This window comes from Hippopotamus amphibius, chromosome 10 (assembly GCF_030028045.1).
Source record: "Hippopotamus amphibius kiboko isolate mHipAmp2 chromosome 10, mHipAmp2.hap2, whole genome shotgun sequence".
Lineage (NCBI taxonomy): Eukaryota > Metazoa > Chordata > Mammalia > Artiodactyla > Hippopotamidae > Hippopotamus > Hippopotamus amphibius.
The window spans coordinates 59,572,128-59,593,924 of NC_080195.1; the positions used below are offsets into that span (position 1 = coordinate 59,572,128).

The 21,797-nt window shown below is 43.1% G+C and overlaps 1 protein-coding gene across 2 annotated transcripts in view; it reads right to left on the reverse strand.

Annotated features, from left to right (window-relative positions):
* Positions 1-15,099: 15,099 nt before the first annotated feature.
* The window catches only part of PLCXD2 (phosphatidylinositol specific phospholipase C X domain containing 2), a 47,959-nt gene continuing 41,261 nt past the window's right edge, over positions 15,100-21,797 (reverse strand). Inside the window, exon 4 of one of the 2 annotated variants that reach the window (XM_057697815.1) lies at positions 15,100-17,006. In XM_057697815.1, the coding sequence (XP_057553798.1) occupies positions 16,847-17,006 (160 nt within the window). In that variant the 3' untranslated portion in view covers positions 15,100-16,846. Of the gene's footprint in view, positions 17,007-20,877; positions 21,096-21,797 lie in introns of those variants that run through there. The other variant, XM_057697817.1, reaches the window with a different exon arrangement.

Here is a 21,797-nt window from a genome sequence, read left to right on the forward strand (position 1 = left end):
TCTGTCTGTTTTCTCATTGCCCAGCGCTTATAGATTCTCCTGCTCCAAGATGCCTAGAGCCTCTGAGGTCACAGAAATGAGGACAAAAGTTGCGAAGAAGATGCATATTAACCCCAAAGCAAGGACATGGACAACAAGACTGCCACATGGGATGGAGACTCAGGTGACCAACCAGGAGCAGTTCCCAGTAAAGCATTAGGAGTAAAAAAATGATTAGTCCCCACCCAGATTCACAGCTGACGCAGGGCTTTCTGACTCCTCATAGCATTTTAGGACTGAAACAGAATTCATAGGGCACAAGAATTCCTCCTGTAACTTCAGTTGGCTTCTGTAGGTATCGGGACTACATCTAGAATGGACTCTCAACCTGTAGGAGGACCTCCTTAGGTTTCCCACCATTTGGCAACTGCTTGACCCATGAGACATCTGTCTGGTTATAGAGTTAACCAAGAGAGGAATTGTGTATATCAAGAGACACCATGGGGGCTCTGTAAGCCCTACTCTCATCCACTGTCCCCCAGGCATGGAATAGTTTAGGGGACAGTGATTTGTTACCACTGGTTTCTCCAGGCAAGAATTGCTTTGAGACCTCACTTTGCTCATGGGCACATGGATTTGAAAGTTTTTTGCCTTTGAGGCAGATTTTATTAAGTAACAATCAGTGTCATCATTTCCAATACTCAGTGAAAATCTAATTAGGGTAACAACATTACCACACTGACCTGATAGAATCCCAGCCCAAAGCAGTCACTATCTGAGTGGGTCTCTGTAGCCTGAGAACAGACCATGTAGTCATTCGGCATTTTTAATTTCTGAAAATAGCTCTGTGTCCCATTCCTACGCCTTAGGAATCCAGAGAACTGTTTGTGTATTAGAAAAAAAGAGCAAAGAATTTGGAATCCCAGACCCTTTGGGACGTGCCTGCTGAGTGATATTGAGAAGGGCACTCACCTTGAATGAGTCTCAGGTTCCTTATCTCAAAGGATATCATCGGAAAATGACACTCCTCTTACAGGGCTCTTATGAAGATTAAATAAAACCATACTGGAAAGTTTTAACATACTTAGCTTTCTCAAAGACAGAAATCTGCAGAAATAAACTTCAAATAAAATCCTGGTATAATACATGAAAAATTTGCTTGTATGTCATATTAAATTCAAACAAACTTAACAATGTTTGTGAACCAGGAGAGTAAAACAATTTTCTCTCACAGTTTCAGAAAGGGATAAATGTGCTAACCTGTGGGCAATTGTGTGTGTGTGTGTGTGTGTGTGCGCGTGTTGTGGTTATTTTTCCGGAAGAAAGGAAAACCACTGTGATATTAATTTTTATGCCTATACAGGATCAAGGAGACCATGCGTGTGGTGGTGTCATAAATATATACTATGAGTATCCAAGCAAATAATTTAGAAAGGACTCCTGAATCTTTAACACGTAAAATACAGGTAGTATAGGTACTGTTGGGTGAGTATTTTTCCCAGAACGGAGTGCAGAGAACATGAGCTTTGGAGTCAGACAGATTCCAACTCCGATTTCATCTCATCTCACTAGCTCTGTGACTTGAGAAAGTATTGTAAATTTGTTATAGGGATTAAATGAAAAAAAAATGCAGATGGAAAAGCAGTAATTCAATTCCTGGTCCTAAGAAGCACTGGATAAAGGTGAAATATTGTTATTCATCCTTATATTTCAGCTTCAACTTTTCTCTTTATCCTAATGTTTTAGTTAACAAAAATGATGGCGTGTGAGTAGAGTTCACGCGGGGCCAGCTGTGTTAGAAAGGGCACTCAGTGGACTTGGTGATGCAATCCCTGTAAGTAATGCCTTTGCTATCGCATCTTAGGTATGTGTGAGGCGGGTCAGTAAAAAAGAAGAAACTCTTTGTTCAAAGATGTTTAGCCAACCACATTTCATGATGGCATTCCTTTATCTTGATCTTGTAAATGCTCAGGAATTGTGGCTGCTTTGGAATGTCTGCCAGACAGCTAATGGAATTTTCAGGATGTATCTGAAAAATAGCGCAAGCCTCTTTCTGTCCAAATACTTTGGATTTAGATGAGTGGATATTAGCTGAGGAGAGGTGAGACAGTAATTAAATCCTTGAGTTCCCAGAGAAAGATTAAGAGGGTGTCATTTCTTCCCCTGGAAATAGTGCAGATGTTGTGCTTTATTTCGTTGGGGCTCATGAATGTCTGGAAGAAAAAGGGGCAGACATCTAGCTGAGAATTGCCTGGCTTTCCTTAGGAAATATTTGGGACTGGGAAGACTCCAGTGACTGCCACCACTAGGACTGGGAACACTTCCCCTTGCTCCTCACCCACTTCTCCCCTTACCTCCCCTCAAAGAAGGTCCAGCCTGGTCAGTGCTGGCCTTTTGGGTGGAGTGGTACCCAACTGGCCCAGGGCATGGCACGTCCAAGGGCCAGTGGAGAACCTCTGACTTTGTTAGTCAGCCTTGTTTTCCTTGGTGACACCCCCACCCTGCCAATTTAAGCTCCTGCACGTGCTTAATTCCCTGGCCACTTGGGAAAAGCAATGGGTTGGGAGTGAAGCAGAAGTGAGTAGAATCCTGGCTCAGCCTCTGACCGAGTGAACTTGGGCAAATTAATTACCTTCTGAGTTCTAACTTCCTGACATGTAAAAGGAATAATACTGTGTATCTAGTCTAGTCAATCTCAAGAATAATCTCCTTCTACCTAATATCATCCAATATGCACGAAAGAGGGAAGAAAAGCTGGGTCTACTCTCAGGGGCCACCAGAGTTTTAGCCTCCAGCCAGATGCTGCACAGAAAGGATAAGTGAGACCACGTGTAGGACAGACAGCCTATGGGACTGTGGGTAAATCTGGCCAACGCACTTGCATATGCGCTGGCACCCTTCCCCCTCTTCCAAACCACCTCCATCACTATCTCCAAGAATTCTCTGGAAACTGGCCAGATACACACTTAACATTTTACCGAGCTTAATACTGTCACAGAAATCTATCCGTTTCTCATAATTCTTCACCACGTTCCTGAGAGTTAGCCCCGGATTCACCCCAAATCACACATGGGGTTTGTTCCTGGGCTGCACGCTCAGTGGCCTCAACTCCTGCCTCAAGTTAACTGCCAGAGCCACTGAAAATGCTGGCCACAAACCTCACCAGAGGGGAGTCACTGCAGGTTCATAAATGATTGGCAAAAATAGTGTCAAACGTTACCTGGTCAGATGCGTGGCCCAGCCCCTTCCCTAAAGGGAGTTCGGAAAATAGGGCCTCCCTGTCGCCAGGCTTCTCATAGTTATTGGAACCAGGAAGCATTGCACACACCTGACAGACATAGGTGGTGACAACTTGACAGTGTTTCTAGAGGAGTTCTATTCAGACCTAAAGAAGAGTGGATCGTGGTCGCTGAGAATAACATATTTCTGGGATATGTAGACTTGGAGGGGAAATGTCCATGTTTTTTGAGGATTATGTAACAACCTCAGTCGCCCCCTAGAATAATAACTTATTCTAGAGCTAGTCTATTTCTTCCCTATAGACCTCCAGCAGCAGGAGAAGCTTCTCCAAAGCCACAAGCTCTTATGCCTGAGGTGGTATCAGATATCCAGTTTGTGTGTGAGTCTTGTTCGTATTTGTTTATTATCGAGCTGGGAAGGACCCTGTGGCATTTACTACTCTGGGCAGGGTAAAAATGTACTCTGGTCTCGAGAGAATACAGGCTATAGCGTCAGAGAAAGGTATCTTCTACGTTGCCTTGTGTCTATTTTTTAGAGAGAATCTGGCAAGGGCTTTAGTGGTCCTCTGTCAAAAGTAGGAAACAGCCCGACATCAGTAAATGATTGACCTGCTGCCTGGGGTGATAAGCTTGGGTAAATAGGCTTCATTCTTCTCCAGCAATTTCAAGACTTTTAACTCCCTAGGTTCCGAAGCAGAAAAATGCACATGGCTTCCTGGGATGCCTGTCATTTGAGGTTGACAGCCTCTGCATGGACTGTGCGTGCCTCAGAATAGCTGCAAACTGTCCTCTTTGGTATATCTTGAAAGCGAAAAGAATTCACGCAAGCCAAATTCTGGAACAAAGCCATGTTTTCAGAGCCACGACCCATGGAAGAATTTCAACCAATCACAAATAGGATTTCTTATAATGAAGGATTTTTAAAAATTCTGAAATATGTTGGAGGAACAGCAACAATTTCAAAGGAGAGAGAAGCTGAAAGAAAAATACAGCCCACTTTCAGAACACGTTGGTGGACAAATGATTTGGTTTGCCCTACACACGCCCGCATCGACCACACCTCCTTCAGCAGAACATCATCGGAGACACGCTGGCTACAAGGTTGGGTCAAGTGCTTGCTTTGCGATCTCCAGAGAAGAGCCTGTGACCAGACAGATCACCTACCTTGATTGCTGCTTCTCGATCTGGATTCTTCCCTCGGCTTCCTTCCTGATTCAGCAGGGGTGGCCTGAGACTGTTCTAATCCTTGCTGAAGATTTTGGGATGTTTGGAAGAAGCATTGACACAGGCTTCTACTTTCCCCCAAAGCACGAAATTGAGATGTTTGCCTCCATCTCCTTTCCCGGTCTCTCTGGCTCCTGCACACAGTGGTCACGGGCAGTAATTTGCTGGCAGCCAGGTATGTTGACAGATGTGAAGGCGGGAGCCCGTGCTGGTCTCAGCTGCCTGGTCTGGCCAATCACTACAAGGCTGGGCTCTCAGTCCTGCTCAAACCCAACCAGAGATCTGGGTGACACACTCAGACAGCAGTACCACAGGGGGTGAAAAGCAGGGTCTGTTAGCTGTTGACGATCCAGAAAAGCAACCGTGCAACGGGATCTGTGAAGTAGACAGGGTATCTTCCCAATTATATCCTCCCAATTATATCCAGGAGGAAAATCCCCTTTATTTCATTCCTTTCTATTTTAGCCATCTCAGAAGGGAATTTGAAGGTCACTTTATCACATCTTATGGAACCTAATAATGGAATGTCTTCTATTGAATTCCTGCCTGGTGAGAATCACCTGGAAGTTCCGTAAACAAAAATGGCTGCCACTTACTGAGGATGCACTCTATGTTAGGCATTTTATATATATTACCACAAATCCTTGTAATGATAAGCTTGAGATTTTATTCTTTTTTGTGGTTGAGGGGACTGAGACTCAAAAGGGTAATGGCTGGGCAATGAGTAGGTGCTGAAGCCAGGATCTGAAGTCAGGCCTACTTTAAACCCGGTACCAGTGTGAATGCAACGTTCAGGATCTGCTCTGTGGTAGACTGAATAAGAGCCCCCAGAGATGTCCATGTTCTCATCCCCAGAGCCTGTCAATATGCCACCTTATATGGTAAACGAGACTTTGCACATGTGATCAAGTTAAGGATTTTGAGATGGAAAATTATCCTGGTTTACCCAGGTGGGACTAATGGATCACAAGGGTCCTCATAAGAGGTAAGAATCAAAGAAGATAAGACAACCAGAGCCAGAGGGAGATTGAAGATGCTACACTGCTGGGCTTTGAAGATGGAGGAAGATGGCTTCCAGAAATTAAAGGCAAGGAAATGGATTCTCCTCTAGAGGCTCTAGAAGGAACACAGAACTGCTGGCCCATTTTAGACTTCTGGCTCCAGACAGGAAAGGTAATAAATTTGTGTTGTTGTAAGCCATTAAGTTTGTGGTAATTTGTTATAACAGCAATAGGAAACTAATACACACTGTCTTAGAAATACTCTTCATGATGGTGAGCCCACTAGCCCACTCAGCATCGCATTCCACATACGAATGCTTTTTATTAGACCATGATCTACTTTCTTGAAATGGCAGCACATGAGTTCTAGTTCTTTCCTGCACATCAGGCACTCAGGGAGGGACTTGGAAATGATGGAAATGGACTCAGAGACCAGATTGTAGCGCGAGGTCTGCCTTAGGCCAGGCAGTTCTCTCTGGTTTTGTTTTCTCTGCTGTAACATTAGCCCTGGGACAAATATTCTTCAGTCCCTTCCGCATCTGAAGTCATAAGATTCTAAAATCTCAGTCCTAAATACCCCTGCAACTTTCTCTCAATCTTTTCTAAACCCAACATCCCTGCTTTCTCATGAGATGTGACTTCTGGCCTCTTCACTCCCCTGGTTGCCTTTCTCTGGGGAGGTCCCTCTGTACCCATCTACCTGGGAACAGGTGCTCAGATCTGTGCCTCGTCCCCAGTCATCCCTCAGTGTCTGCCAGTGGGCCTGGTTTCTTTGGCTTTTTCACCCTCCCCTCTCGCTAGAGCTCAGCTAACTGTCTTAAGATCCTTGGGACTCGGCTTAGTCTGTTCCTTTTTATTTTGTTCTCTCCAATCTTAGGTTTTGAAAGCGAGCACCTTTAGTGAACAAATACATGAGTCTGAATTTAGTTAGCTTTTTTGTAATGTAATAGCAAGGGCCAAGGCTTTCTAGTGCTAGCCTAAATTAGCCATCTTTGCTTGCTAAACAACATTTGAATGATAATTCATTCTCACAGGCACTTGAAAGGCGATGGTATATAATTTTTTAGGATCATAGATTCCTTGATGAAAGCTATGGATCCTCTACCAGGAAAAAGTGCATATACATCAAAAATTTTGTGTGTTATTTCAGCACATGTGCATTCTGGCTCCACTAAAGCACTTCACCAGTCCCCCCCCCCCCCCCCCCCCCGCCTATGTGTGGCAAGTTAGTTCTATACTCACAAGTTTGCTGGTGGGGGACACTTTTGTAAAAGGCAATCTAATGTCTTATATTTCACAGAGACCTAGGAATGAAACTCTCTCGGCCCTGATTGAGAAAACACTCACTGGGGATCAATGTAGAAAAGTCTTTAGGCCAAAAAGCAGAGAAGTTCTCAGGTTAAACAAAGAACAGCTTTCAGTGGCCTCCTTTTGCAGCAAGAGCTCTGCTTCTTAGGGCCTTTCTCCACAGGATAAATCTTATTCCTTAGACATCAGTCCCCTTAAATTAAAGCCATCTGCTTGCCTAAGGCTTCTCTCAATGGCACGATGCTACTGGACAGAGGCTGACACTTCTGTGTCCTCCTTCCCCACCCATGCTATCCCCAAACACTGCCCAGCTGTGCAAACACCCTGGTCTGGCCAGCACTTTGTTCTACTGGCACTCATCCAGCCCATCCTGGTGAGGTTTGAGGCACATGGGCTTTGGCCTCTGTTCCTCCCTTGCAACCCTCCACCCTCTCTGAGAATGAAAGGTTTCAAGTCTTGAAGATAATAACACTCTTTTAGTTACAGTGAGCAGATTTGCAGAGGGGTGAACAAAGAACATACTGCAGATCAAGAAGAATTCCTTTGAAAAACAAAAAACAAAAAAACCCTCAAAAATCCAGGACATTCAGGCATCCCAACCTCAGGGGGTCACAGAAAAGGAGTCACTTTTGAAGTTGGAGCAATGAGGTTTGCTCTCTGCATTGGGTGCTAACCGGGTACAGCCGTCTGTGGGACTGAGTGATTTCAGAACCTCTCTCTCCCGAGTTTAAATTGCTGCCCGGACAACATGGAGAGAAGATGGTCTGAGCATGGATCTTCTGCAGGAAACACAGAAGAAAGTTCCCTTATGAAAAGAAGAGGTGGTTTCCTACCTCGAATAGTAGTTTATTTGTGTATTTGTTTATTTATTTAGTAAAGATGTTAAAAAAGAGACCAGCCAAACCCAATTCTCAGCAAAAGTGTGGTAGAGTCAATTGCAATCATTTTCAGCCTGGAAAGGATCATCAGCTTAGGTCATTCCCATAACTTCTCTATAGCGGACTCGTTAAAAAAAACTTAAATTTATTATTTTTAAGTTTTTAAATCTTTTTTAGGTTTGGAAAGGGCTTTATGCTATATAATTCTCTCACAAATTCACAGTACATGTTTACAGAGGCTCCGAGGAGTCTGCTATAAAGGAATCAGGTTAGTTTTGCTCAATTCATGTTCTTTCAAAACCATTCTCAACACTACAGCAAGGATTATCTTTCTAAAATGTAAATCTGTTGAAAATGGTCATTGGCTCACCATTGTCCTCAGGATAAAGTCCAAACATCCTAGAATGGACTATAAGACCTCTTGAGATCAGGCCCTGTCTACCTCTCCAGTCTATTAACTGACTCTTTTTTTTTTTAAAGAACTTTTATTGAGATATAATTGACTTACAATAAACTGCATATATTTAAAGTGTGCAATTTGATATTTTTTCTCATTAGTAATATATATATATGGCAATCCCAATCTCCCCATTGATCCCACCCCACCCCACCCCGACTTTTCCCACTTGGTGTCCATATATTTGTTCTCTACATCTGTGTCTCTGTTTCTGCCTTGCAAACCAGTTGATCTGTACCATTTTTCTAATTTCCACATATATGCGTTAATATATGATATTTGTTTTTCTCTTTCTGACTTACTTCACTCTATGTGACAGTCTCTAGGTCCATCCATGTCTCTACAAATGTCCCAATTTTGTTTCTTTTTAGGGCTGAGTAATATTCCCTTGTATATATGCACCACATCTTCTTTATCCATGCATCTGTTGATGGATATTTAGGTTGCTTCCATGACCTGGCTATTGTAAATAGTGCTGCAATGAACACTGGGGTGCATGTGTCTTTTTAATTATGATTTTCTCTGGGTATATGCCCAGTAGTGGGATTGCTGCATCATGTGGTAATTCTATTTTTTAGTTTTTCAAGGAATCTCCATATTGTTATCCACAGTGGCTGTATCAATTTACCTTGCCACCAACAGTACAAGAGTGTTCCCTTTTCTCCACACCCTTTCCAGCATTTATTGTTTTTAGATTTTCTGATGATGGCCATTCTAACCAGTGTGTATTAACTGATTCTTTATTCCCTGCACATCTGTGCTTAAGCCATACTGAACTATCTGCATATCTACATGTTTGCTCTTTTTTGTGTCTGTGCCTTATCACAGAAATGTTCACTGTTGCACCCACACCTCCACCCCATGAGGTTAACTGCTATTATTAGTCAAGGTTACTTACATTGGAAAACTTTTTTTAAGTCAGTATGTCATCTCTTCCACCTTTTCATATCACTTATCACACTGTATTGTAATTGCATGTTTACCTACTCTTCCTAACCCTGCTCTCATCTGTAAGCTCCTTAAGGCTATTCCTAGTACTTTTTTTAAAACTTAAATTTATTTTGAAAGGAAATTTTATACCACTCTTGAAAAACCCCGATCACTTGCTACAAAGAGAAGGTAGCCACAAAATAAATATAATACAAAATGATATTTAATGTTTGCTAGATACTATTATTTTATTTTGTTTTTGCCGAATAAACAGGAATCAAAGAGATTTTTGTCACTAAGCTGACTTTCCCTTCAACTAATCAGAATGGTTAAATGGTTAACAATATTAATGCTATTAGGAAGTGGCCACTTTCCACCTTACATCATTTTGCAGACCACCAGTGCAATGAATCCCACTCTCTGACCAATGTAATTTGGTCCAGGGATTGTGCAACTTTCTTTCACTGTCTGAATTTAACTGCTTTCTCTCTCATTAATTGGTTTCTGTTAAATCATTTACCAATAGACACAATGGTTAGCAGTCAACCGTGTAGAAGAGGCTGTGCTGGGTGCTTTTTGGAAGGGGTGGGTGCAAAGTCCCCATCCTAGTATGAAGACTAATAGTTACTCTTGAGTATTTACTATCTGCCAGGCTCTGTGCTAGATACTTTCCATATATTTTCTTATTTGGACTTCTCAATAACCCTTCATAGTAGGTATTATTGATCCTATACCCTATATATTTAGAGATATTAGTTTGCCTAAGATCACACAGGCAGGGTGTGATCTAGTTGGGGTAGAAACCCAGATCTATGAATCTCTGAAATGCCTATTCTTAGTTTCTGTGCTAAATAGAATGTTTATAAGCCAGCTATAATATGATAAATTGTGATCAGATATTAAAGGGTTCATATATAATACAACAGTTCCATTGTCATAGGGGCGATGTCTCAGCCCAAGTGTATGTTCAGAAATTGAATCAGGCCAGCAGAATCATTGCACTTTCACTATGCAGGTTATACCTTTTTCGCTTATGTTTGGACCCAGCCCTGTCTACATCATGTTGTTTTTTATTAAAACCAAATGGGAATGACTGGCAATGGTGTTTATCAAAGCCAACCAAAGGACAGCACGGTAGATTTACCAAACGATAACTAAAAGTACAGGCAGAAAATTCTGACTATGGCTATGTTCTTCAAGTGCTATGATAACTTGAATAGATTATCCCTAGTTACTTGCTCTAACATTCAACTATATGAAATGAATAATTACTTAGAATTAATTCGATCTCTTGTTAAACTTATAAACAGGACTTTTACTTCAACCCATTGTTTCTTGTAGGGCACAGGGCAAAAAGAGAAATTCACCAAAACTAAGTGGCCTCAGATATTCTATTGAAAAGCATTAGGAATCAAGGAAAATACTGAAATCGTCATTGCCAACAGAAACTGTAAGCCCATTTTTATCTATTCCATGTACGCAAAAACACATGATCTCTGCATTGTTCTATTTCTGGGCATTTGGCGACCACCCAGAGTAACGCAGGCTGCAGGCGTTGGTCAGATGAGAACATGAGTGACAGTAGGACCGAGCCCAAGCCTAGCAGAAATAGCTGAAGTGCTGAGGGTGAAGCTTGGAGAAGCATGGGTGACCAGACTTGTGTGCATTCCATGCACGGCTCACTTTGGGAATTGCAGGCCCGTGCAGCTAATTCCAATACATGTGAGGCAAGGCCGGAAGGGTCTTCATCCAATATACGACAATCAGGTGTTTTATTGCTGTTGCGTCTGTAACTTTTTAAAACAAAAGTAGAAGTGGGCCAGTAATAAAATGTGCGTACCAACAAAGGAAAAGTGCCCACCAAAGTTTTATATTTATTATTAGGTTTAAGCCTACTTAGGTAGTTCAAATCAAACACAAGAAAAGACATCATATCAGCATATCTACTAAAAATTTTCACAGTTAAAATGAGGTAATCTGGCTTTACAATGTTTTAGGTTGAATTAAGCAGTTTAATCCAGGTTACAAGAAAGATGGAGCGAGATATATTTGAACAATTATTTCCTAGGAGGAAAAAAGCTATGTGAAATGTATATGAATAAGATAATTATGCCACAAAATACACTTCAGAGTATCAAGCGGCATATATGCAAAATTTTCTAACCTTAAAATTGGTATAATTTATTATTTTTTACTTAGCAAACAGCATGCACTGTCATATAAAACGAGCATAGAAGACAAAATAGAATATCTAATAGAGCATTTATCAGATTCACATTATCATCTGAATTGACCCAGACTTATTTTCACTATGATAATCTCTGTATTTTCTAATCAGAGAGGTTAAGTGTTACAGTTGGCATATACACAATACACATAATGCACACACAATCTGTGTGTAATACTTATAACTATTAGGGTGAAAATTAGCATGTGTAATAGCAGCAAGGTACCACTGTTTCTAGAACATGTTCTAAGATTTATCATATTGATACCATAGGTTTATGACTGAAGTGTTATTAGCGCTCTAAACTAATAACAAATGTAAAACTGCAAACATACAGAGCTACGGAAGGCCTATTTGACTTTTCAAAGTGCTGTGCTTCTCGCTGGGCTCAGAGCTTGTGAGCAAGCCCCAACTATTTGAATAAGGTACTGGCCCCAGTTCTGGGCTCTAATCTAGTGATGGGGTGGGAGTTGGGGGGCGGGGCGTGCAGAATAATGCATTTGAGGAGAGTAAGGTGCAAAAACCACCGCGGTAATAGTGCATTTGCACATCATTGAATATATGTGCTTTTTACTGTAAGGTTTGCCAGCATCCTGTGACTAACAGTAATCAGCAGCTGATCGAGGATGACCAGGAGACACAAGGAGGCAGTGGTACAGTCTGTGATGGAGATGAGAGGGAAAGAGACGGGAAATGCCTCTAGACTATTGATGGGGGGGACTCAGTAGGCTGTGGGATTGAATTCCCAGTGAAGATAAGGAAAATATTTTATCCAAACTATGTGGCTTAGAAACAAGTTTGAAAAGTCCTAAGAACAAGTTTTGTTGGAGAAAAGACTAGAACACTATATCCACTGCAGGATAGAAGAGTTATCTTAGAATATGGTTACAGTGTCTAAGACTGTGCTATTTCAACAACATCAATAGCATTTTGTACACTATTCCTATGGTTTAGGGCCGATTCAGTGAGGACAGTGCCTTTAGTGTCACTATTTCTAGTAAGAACCTGGGGAAGCCAGAGGATAAAGAGACAGAGGAGCTCTCGGAGAAGTAAAGCGCTGTTCACTATCATTTGGAATTAAGGATAAAGTTTCCAGCTACATCACTTACCACCCAATCAGTTCACTCCTGCGTGTCCCAAGGCAACAAAGCTCTGGTGGCAAATACTAGGAAGCAGTCTGAGGAAGAGGGAAATTAGTGGAATTGAGGGGGATAGCCACATTCTAGGCCATACAAAAGAAACTTCCTGTCAGTTTGGTTGTTTTATGTTTTCAATTTCTATTCATTTCTTCTGGGCATAATGTGACTATTTAGCGTGTATTTGGGAAAGCTCACCTCACTAGCTCAGGTATTTCTTTCAGCCCTACTCATCTCACTTGGTGGGTCACTAAAGGTGTCCCTGATAGACAAAGTCTGTCATCCTAAGCCACTCTCTTGAGAAATGAGCAAAGGAGCATTTCTCTACACATGCCCCACAAGGAAGATGACCAGCCCTGAACACCCTCTGAGCACAGGCATTTAACCTGATTGTTAGGGACCTGATATCTGGGAGGAGCTAGTTGACTGTGGCTTACAAAACAGCAAACGGCATCTTTATTCCAGATGAAAGAACCAGGGCAGATTGAGCACGGAATCGCTTCTTTGCTCTGCAAAGGGATGTGGGGGTGAGGGGGTATTTCATTGCTGTGTCCTGGTCATTAGCCCATTCTGTTTCCCAGAACCTAACAGTAAAAATCTGCCATCAGCCAATGAAGAACATTACAAAACCGTCAGCAATGGCATGAACTCATTCGGTAAGATGGCCTAAATTCGTGTAGTGATTTTGCTTCCTAGGGAGAGAAGCCGTTTAATCTCAGTCTTAATCTCTTCTGTTTCTCCAACTTGAGTACTGTCTCCTAGCTAGGTTGTATGGAATCATAATGTCTCTGCGGACAGCACTTCCTTACGGTAAGATTCAGAAAAAATGGAAGTAGAAAATCCTGACCCACCATGAAACTGCATTTAATTCCAGAATGCTCCACTACATTGTCTTCTTGAACAGAAAGATAAACATTTTAATGTGAATATAAGGTCATTTTAGAAGAAGTAGGATTCTTAAGGGTGATCATTACCTGGGCTCAGATCTTGTGCTTTAGTTTGAGTTTATATAAAATCCTGGGTTTGGGCTGTGACTTAACTGTTCTCAAGAATTCAGGGATCTGGGCTCAGAGCTAAGGAAAATAATTAAACTTAATTACTATACGGTCTAATACAGTAAGTATGTAATATTTTTGGCATAACCTTCTTAGATGTGCCACTAATTTAAAATTTAGTCCTCGATAATTTATCATTCCTTTCCATCAATTCCATCTTGACCTCTCCAATCCTAAGAATATCTTCTGTACCCATGAAACCACGGTGGTACCTCTAAAAGGCTTAAAGTTAAAGCCTTTAAACACTGCTCTACTCTAACTGCAATCTGTGGCTGTCCCCTTGGCCATGAAGCCATGGAGGTGCGGCCGTGTGGGAAGTGGTCCCGGGAGCCAGAGAGAAACTCAGTCTACGTTTCAGAATAAATGAGGCCCCAAATCCTATGAAACTAAAGTCCTCTTTGGCTCAATCAAGCAGCTTTTTCGCTAATCTTGACATTCATGCTGAGCAAATATGATAGCCTTGTTTGATCTGAAAGGTCCCAAGACCTTGTGAGAATAAGTGATGTTATTGGGTCACCATTTTTTACTGTTGGCAGTTGCAGAATGAGTCATAGACTTAAAGTCTCTTTTCCCTCTGTCCCATCGCTGAGTCTCCTCCTTGGCCTGAGGTCAAGGAGCAGAACACACACATCCTTTACAATATATTAAGCAACTCAGTCCTGGGATAGAAATTCTGCCAATTCAGGGATGTTTACCAAGGGTGAACTGTAAATAATTCTCCTCCTATCTCCCAGAACTCCTGCGCAGAATTTCAAAATGCAAGCCCAGCTGGCAACCCAAAGCAGCACAAAGGAGTGAGCGCCTGCCCTCTCCACAAAGAGCAAGACTCCATGCATGGGACCTTGGTACCATTTTCTGTGCTTTTTCGACAGGCGAACACTGAGGTGCACTTAAATGTTACAACCCGAGTGAAGTGCAACTATGTATTTTAACACGAAAAGAGAAAATCAAGTAAACATTTCACAGAACAGTCAGCAGCCCTTGGGTGTCATTGGCATCCTGTATAGATACCTGTCAACACACATGGCCTCATAGCACCAAGCACCTGGGCAAAGCCGAGGCTCAAATAAAACAGAGCAGAATAATTCTCCTCTTGCCTCCATATCTCTTTGCCAAGTAACAAAGGGTTAAAAGAAGGGAAATGATCTAGTCCCTAGCAATTGACCAAGTATTAAAATCAAGACCAAAATGAAACAATGACAACACAAATAAAACCCTGAGGGTAGACTAGGGAATTTCAGAGCTTGTCACTGAAGTTTCATATCAGAATTGAAGGAGAATTAAGAAAGTGAGAGCCCTTGCTTTCTCACTCCTTTCCAGAGAAAGCCCTAAAAAAATTGACAATAAAATCTCAGAAACCTCTCTGGAGAGGGATTCAAATGCAAGAGAAGGAACAATTAAACCAGATTTCCCCAGAGGCCTTTGTGCTGTGACCTCCTCAAGTTGTGGAAGCTAAAGGTTGGGGCTTAAATTACTTTCAGCAAAGTAAAGGCTGGAAGACCAAGCGTCAGGGGTGTGCATGTGCTCTTAGCAGCTCAGCTCAGACACCCCCACTGCAAGCAACATGCAGAATCCAGCGATGAGCATAGGAGAACAGGAATGGGAAGCTGCCGGGAGGGGGTCCGAGCATCTGTATAGATGTAAACATCCGTCCGGGATTCCATGTTATCTTTCCACCTTAAGGATCCAGAAGCTGACGCTTCCTTAGGGATTCTCAGAGAGTTCTGAGGAGCACTGAAGGACACACACTCCCATGCCCAGTGTTCTTTCTAGCTCCTTCTTTTATCCCTCTTTCAGAGGGTCTTCCTCAAGAACAGAGAGCGCTTCATGGCCCATTGCGTCTTCTGTTCTAGTCCGTGGCGTGGTAGTGGCTTCTCCGGTCTGGACCACATCCACCCACGAACACTGTCCCCACCATGACCAGGGGGCCAGGACGTCTACAGCATCTACAGTAGAGTTAGAGGTCACTCACAGTCCTGAGATGCGTGGTCCTGTTGAGGGGAGGAGGACCACGGCAGCATCTGGCCTGGGTGAGAAAAGTTCAGGAAGCTCCTTTGTGAGTGCTCTTGAGGTAAGCAGCACTGAAGATACTTAATCTATAAATAAATAAATGAATAAATAAATAAATAAAACACAAGAGGGCTCTTTATAGGTAAGAACCTCTTATCTACAATAATAAAAAATCCCTTCTTGAGTTTCAAAGCCCTCCTGCAGTGGTGATTAGTAGGCTCAAAACAACCTGCAGAAAGTAGAACAATCAAGACACGGACTGGAAATGTTCCAACACTGGGTATTTCTCACTGGATGACCCACCGTCATCCTAAATGTCCCCGAGGTAGTCTTGTTTTCAAGGAGTTACAGAATGGCTCCAAACCCACTTGGAGCCTCCTCCTTAAATCCATTGCACTTTTTCACGCATGCTGTGTCTGCCTCCGTGGTATCATGGACAAAGTGCCTTCTGCTAGCGCTGCATCCCACAGAGCAGACCCGAGTCCTAGGCAGACAACAACAAAATGCAATTCCAAGATCTGGCTTGAAGGTCCCATTCCAAAGAGGACTTTGCCAAAATGACGCAGGCACTGGCCCAGCAGCCATTTGGGGAAAAGCTACAGAATGAAAGGAATCTGGCATGCAACAGACATGCACGTCTATCTCTTGTTGGGCCCCAGATTGAAAAGATGTCCCATGGCTGTTCCTTTCACTTTTACGAATGGGCCAAAGAAATAGAGGGGAATCAATGTTTTAAAACTGGGAAGCACATTTCTGATACTGAGGACAGTATTCGGCTTATCTAAAGAATGACGGCGACCAATTACCAAGCACAAGCACTGCAAGAACAGCCTGTGGCGAAAATACCTTGGTGATAAATACATCTTATGCTTGGGGAAGAAGTGGTGACGTTCAACATGCCTGGAGAAAACTGGTGTTTGACCTTTCTCCCCTCAAAGCCCTAGGCTGATGATAGAGCCACCCCACAGGGCAGTCCACACCTGCCGTGAGCCACCCTTTGGATCAGGAATGCCCTTGTGCTTCAGCCTTTTCTCTGGCTCAAACACAACATCCTGGAAGACAACAGGGAACTAGGCCAATTAGGGGACACTCGATACCCCAATGGAACCTGGAGACCCCATTTCCACGTTACATTCCACATCATAAGCCACTGGGGAGATGCTGACCTTGAGCACATGAAACATGCGTTCTTCCCTTGGACTTAAGTTTTTAAAAAGTCTCATTTGGGAAAAATGCAATTAAAAGCCCTGTAATTTTATCCAAACGGCACTGTGAAGAGGGGAAAGGAAAAAATGTCCCCTCTTCTTATTTACTTCACCATCACTGCCCAGGGGCCAGCTTAACAGGAAACCCTTCAGAACCGGATCAACAACTTCAATATTAAGTTAAGTAAAAAATTAAATCAGCATTTAGCCAAAGCTCTATCCTCCTGTAGGAGGTCATTCAATTCAATGACAGTCGTGGCAAAGTCCACCAGGTCCACGAAGTCGGACGTGATGATGTTGACACCCATGGCTCCAGGCTTCTGAGTCTTCACCCAGTCCAGGATGGCAGGAAGATTCCTACACAGGAGAGTGTTGGGGCAAGAGAGAACAGAGAGTAGTGTTTAGAAAAAGAAAGAAAACATTTCTGTTAATGTAAGTAAAGTATGTCAAAAGAGGCATAAACCATCCAAATTTGTCCATTTAAGCTTAAATCTCTTTCAGGGACAGGGTGATGTCTGTTTCATCAGAGAACTGTACTTTCAGAGCTTCTGTGCTGGAAGAAGAAATTCTTCTTCTCAATCACCAAGGAGATACTATGTCAACAGGACCTTGAAAAACTAAGATCAAGAGCCTAATTGTTGGTGGGGTCTTTAACTTTTTCTTTTTACCATGAAATTTTTTTTTTTTATGAAAATTTTCAAACACATTGCAACACTGAAAGAAATTTACAGTAAGCACCTCGAGTCTACCTTTTACTGCATCTGCTTACCACATATCTGTCTGTCAATCCATCTTATATTTTTGACAAAATCCAACTGCAAACATCTATATACATTCCCCTCAATACCTCAGTAAGAAAATCATTAACTAGGGTTCAATATTTATTGACAATTTGTTTTCCTTTTGTCATAAAGTTTATACCGAATAAAGTGCACAAATCTTGAGCGAACACTAGTTGAGTTGCAACAAATGTTTATATATAACCCATACCCATCTCAAGGTATAGAGCATTACCAGCACCCTAGACAGTTCCTGCATTGAACCCTGCGTCCCTTCCTCCCAGAGGCAATAATTATACTGAATTTCTTTTTAACCACAGGTTAAATTTGCCTGGTCTAGAACTACACAGAAGCCATGCAATATGTGTTCTTGTGTGTAAGGCTTGTTCACGCAGCATTTTTATGGTTTTGAAATTCATCCGTGTTATTGCACTGCATCCGCAACTTGTTCTTTTGTTCTAGTCACTGGATGGTATTCCATTGTATGACTATACTGTAATTTATTCATTTTCCTATTGATGGATAAACGGGCTGTTTCCAGTTTTTGGATATTATGAATAAAGCTGTTATCATCTTTATACAAGTCTTTTTTATGGACAGTTGTTTTCATGGGTGAATGCCAAAAAGTGAAGTTGTTTTATTGTATGTTAGGTTTACATTTGGTTTTATAAGAAACTTCCAGATCTTTTCCCAAAGAGGTCATTCCATTGTACATTCCATGAACAAAGCATGAGAGTTCCGGTTACTTCACATCCTCTCTCAAATTTGGTGCTATCAGGATTTTTAATTTTAGCCATTCTAGTGTGTGTGTTATCTCACAGTGTTTTAATTCGCATTTTCCTGATCACTAATGATGTTGAGCAGTTTGTCATGTATTTATCGGCCATTTGTGTATCTTCTTTGCGAAGAATCTGCTCAACTCTTTTACCCATTCTCTCTTCTGCTCTTTTTCTTTTAATTGTTGAGTTGTAGAAGTTACTTATATAGTTTGGATACTAGTCTTTTGTCAGATACACTTTCTGAATATTTTATCCCTGCCTGTAGCTTGCCTACTAATTTTCTCAATAGCATATTTTGGTGAGTTAAATTCCTTAATTTTGATGGAGTCTAATTTATCATTTTTTTTAATGGTGTCTGTGACCTAAGAAACTTTTGCCTACTCCTAAGTCACAGGATATTTTCCTGTGTTCTTCTTTTTTTTTTTTTTCCTGTGTTCTTCTAATAGCTTTATAATTTTAGATTTTATGTTTAGATCTAAGATCCACTCAAGTTAATTTTTATATATGGTGTGAAGTAGGGATCAAGGTTCACTTTTGCCATGTGGATATATAGTTATTCCAGCATTTCGTGTGGCTGCTTAGTAGACCAATGCGTGCTCAGTGTCTTACAGATGCAGTCTGTCAGTCTCATGTTATAATTTGAAGGCTTTCTATGTGAAAGCCAGAATGTTTTGCCCAAAGAAGCTCACACCTCAGAGATGTAAACAAATGATGGCAGTTGAATGTAGTAGTTCCTCTATTAGTAGTAAGTGTAAAATACCATGGGTGGTACAGAGGAGGGGGTAATGAAATACTCAGTTTTGCATCATGGTAAAAAGTAGCTCCTTAGATACTCACGTCATTGAGGATGCTATAAGGAAGCCACAAACCAGGGCTTATGTTTCGGTTAAGACACTGGAGATTTTTTTTAGGAGGGATTTTCTCTAAGGAAAAACTGAAAATAAGCTGTTTGTTTCCTAATGGCCCCTTTCTCTGTTTTTGGTAACACTGCCCTTGGCTGTCACCCTCTCCCCTCCTTGTTCCTCCGAAGCTGCCCTCCCTCCTCAGACTTCTCAGTCTCCCCCGAGGCAGCCCTGTCAAGGCCTTGTGGCGTTTCGTCCTCTCCTCTCTTTTCCTTTTATCGTGACCACTGTAATCAGTCCTGGGTCGCTTTCCTTGCTCAGCAGACTCGACGATCAGCCACAGGCTAAAACACCTCTCATTAAACTGACTTGCATTTTTATATTCACAGCTGATTATGATTTCATGGGCCATTATCACAGGAGTACTTCCATTTTTAACTGGGACTCCTGATGACTTCATAACACCCTTGATTTGACCATAACCTAACCAGTTTCTCTGCACATCAGTCTCTCCCCCTGTTAAATGGGGACAATGATAATACTTCATATAGATTTGAGGGGAATTAAAGGAATTCTGTAAAGTGCTAAAAAGAGGGCCTGGGATATAAGAAGTACTATGCAAGTGTTGAGAGGAGGAATCAGAAACCGTAGAGAAATTTGGAGGTAGGGGTAAGAAACTTTCCCAAAGGGGTCACATCCTGCTGCTTAGGTGACAAAATGTTGAGTCCTGAGAGGGAAGGCTCTCAAATACAGTCATCCCTTGGAGATGGAGACCTGGAGCACTGAGCGGGCCCACAAGAAGGCCTCGGCAGCCCCGAGCCCGACGCAGCCAAGCCTGCTTTAAAAAGAAAAACAAAACACACCACTTGTCCCTGTTTAAGTATGAGATGCAGGCGCCACCTCCTGTTCATCACGGGGAAATGAGAATTAAAGGTTTGGTGGTGGCACCTGCAGCCGCAGCCACCCCGCGGCGGGTGCCTGGAGGGAAAGGGGAGCACCTGCGGTCCCCTCTCTGTGACAAAGAGCTCTGTGCCAGCTCCGGGTTCGCGCGTCAGCCCTCCCCAGGGCAAGGATCAAATCACCAGGACTGCGCACAAAGAAAGGCAAATGCAGAATCCACTGTGAGCAGGAGCTGCTTTACTTTCCTAACTCTTGGCCTTTACCAAGAGATCCGTGCGGATGGCTGAGCCAGATACTGCGGACGGGCCGTGAGGCCCCAAATCCCACGGGCTGCAGAGGAGGAGCTCGGGCACGTCCCCCTGGCTTTGAGGCCCACTGAGAGCAGGGCTGGTCCCCTGTGGGGACAGGGATGGCGTGCCTGTTTTGAGCAAGTCGCTGTGGGAGGCACTTTCCTGTTAAGACTCCACAATCTTGTGTGGTATTAAGGCGCCCACGTAACTGGTGAGAAAACCACAGCTCAGAGACCTCATGAAACGTGTCAAAGGCAGCCTGTTGTGAAGGGACTGCGTTAGTTTTCCAGGGCTTCTGTAAGAAAACGCCACAGATTGGGTGGCTTAAACCACAGAAGTTTATTTCCTCACAGTGCTGGAGGCTGGACGTCTGAGGTCAAGGTGTCGGCAGGTTTGGTTTCTCCTGAGGCCTCTCTCCTTGGCCTGCCCATGGCCACCTTCTCCCTGTGCCCTCACGGGGCTGCTCGCTGTGCACACCCACCCCTGGCATCTCTGTGTGTCCTAATCTCCACTTCTTATAAGGACACCAGTCACATTAGATTAGGGCCCACCTGCATGGCCTCATTTTTACTTAACCACCTCTTTAAAGGCGCTATCTCCAGAGACAGCCACATTCTGTGGCTTGCGGCCATCAGGTTAGGGCTCTGGCGCGCTAGGATGCTGGGGCAGTAGGGCTTCAACACATGAATTTTCAGGGAACACAGCTTGCTCCACAACAGGAACCAAGTCAGGCTTCAACCTTGGGCCTCTGGTCTCAGTCTGTGTCCCCTTCTGTGGTCCCATGAGGCTGTGCCCTCAGGCCTAGGCAAAGCTTGCTTTCGTTTGATTTCAGTGGGAGTGCAAGGTTTCTAAGAATCTAGGAGAAATGCCGTAGAGATTCAGTCAGAAAGGCTCTGTCTACCCCTGGGCCACGGCAGGCAGGTGAGTGAAGCCCACGCAGGGGACACCCCTGGAGCCCCGAGCTCTGGGCCCTCGGGACGTCTCCTACGCAAGGCCACTCCTTCAAGACTGGGGAGGTAGCTGGCACAGAGCGTCGGGCAAAAGAGGAGACAGTGGAATATGTTCCAAATGAAAGACCAAGATGAAACCTCAGAAGAAGAGCGTAATGAAATGGAGATGAGAATGGCTATATTTCATGGTTTCAAGCGAACGAAATCTCAGATCTGAAGTTGACCTAAGAGAGGGAAGGGGGGTTAACTGCCCGCTGAGAAAACCCCACTACATTTATAGGAAAATATACTTTGTCCTTTCCCCTTGGTTAAGCTGATAACTGGCGCCCAGGACCCGTTTGACAGCACCCTGTGTGCCTTACGACAGACCCTCTGGGTGTTGGCTCTTCGGGGAAGGCCTGTGACAACTGCTTCTTGCATATGCTTGCTCAGTAGCCCAGGGAAATGATAGCACAAGTCGTGCTGGTGTTTGGAAACAAACGTGACCAAAGCTGCTGATGTGGAGGCCTAGGAATGTGGATGCGTCGCTATAATATTCTTGTGACCAGCAGGGGGCGAGCTGCTCCAGTATCCTTCCAGTCTCCCAGAGCTGTGCTTGCGGCCATCAG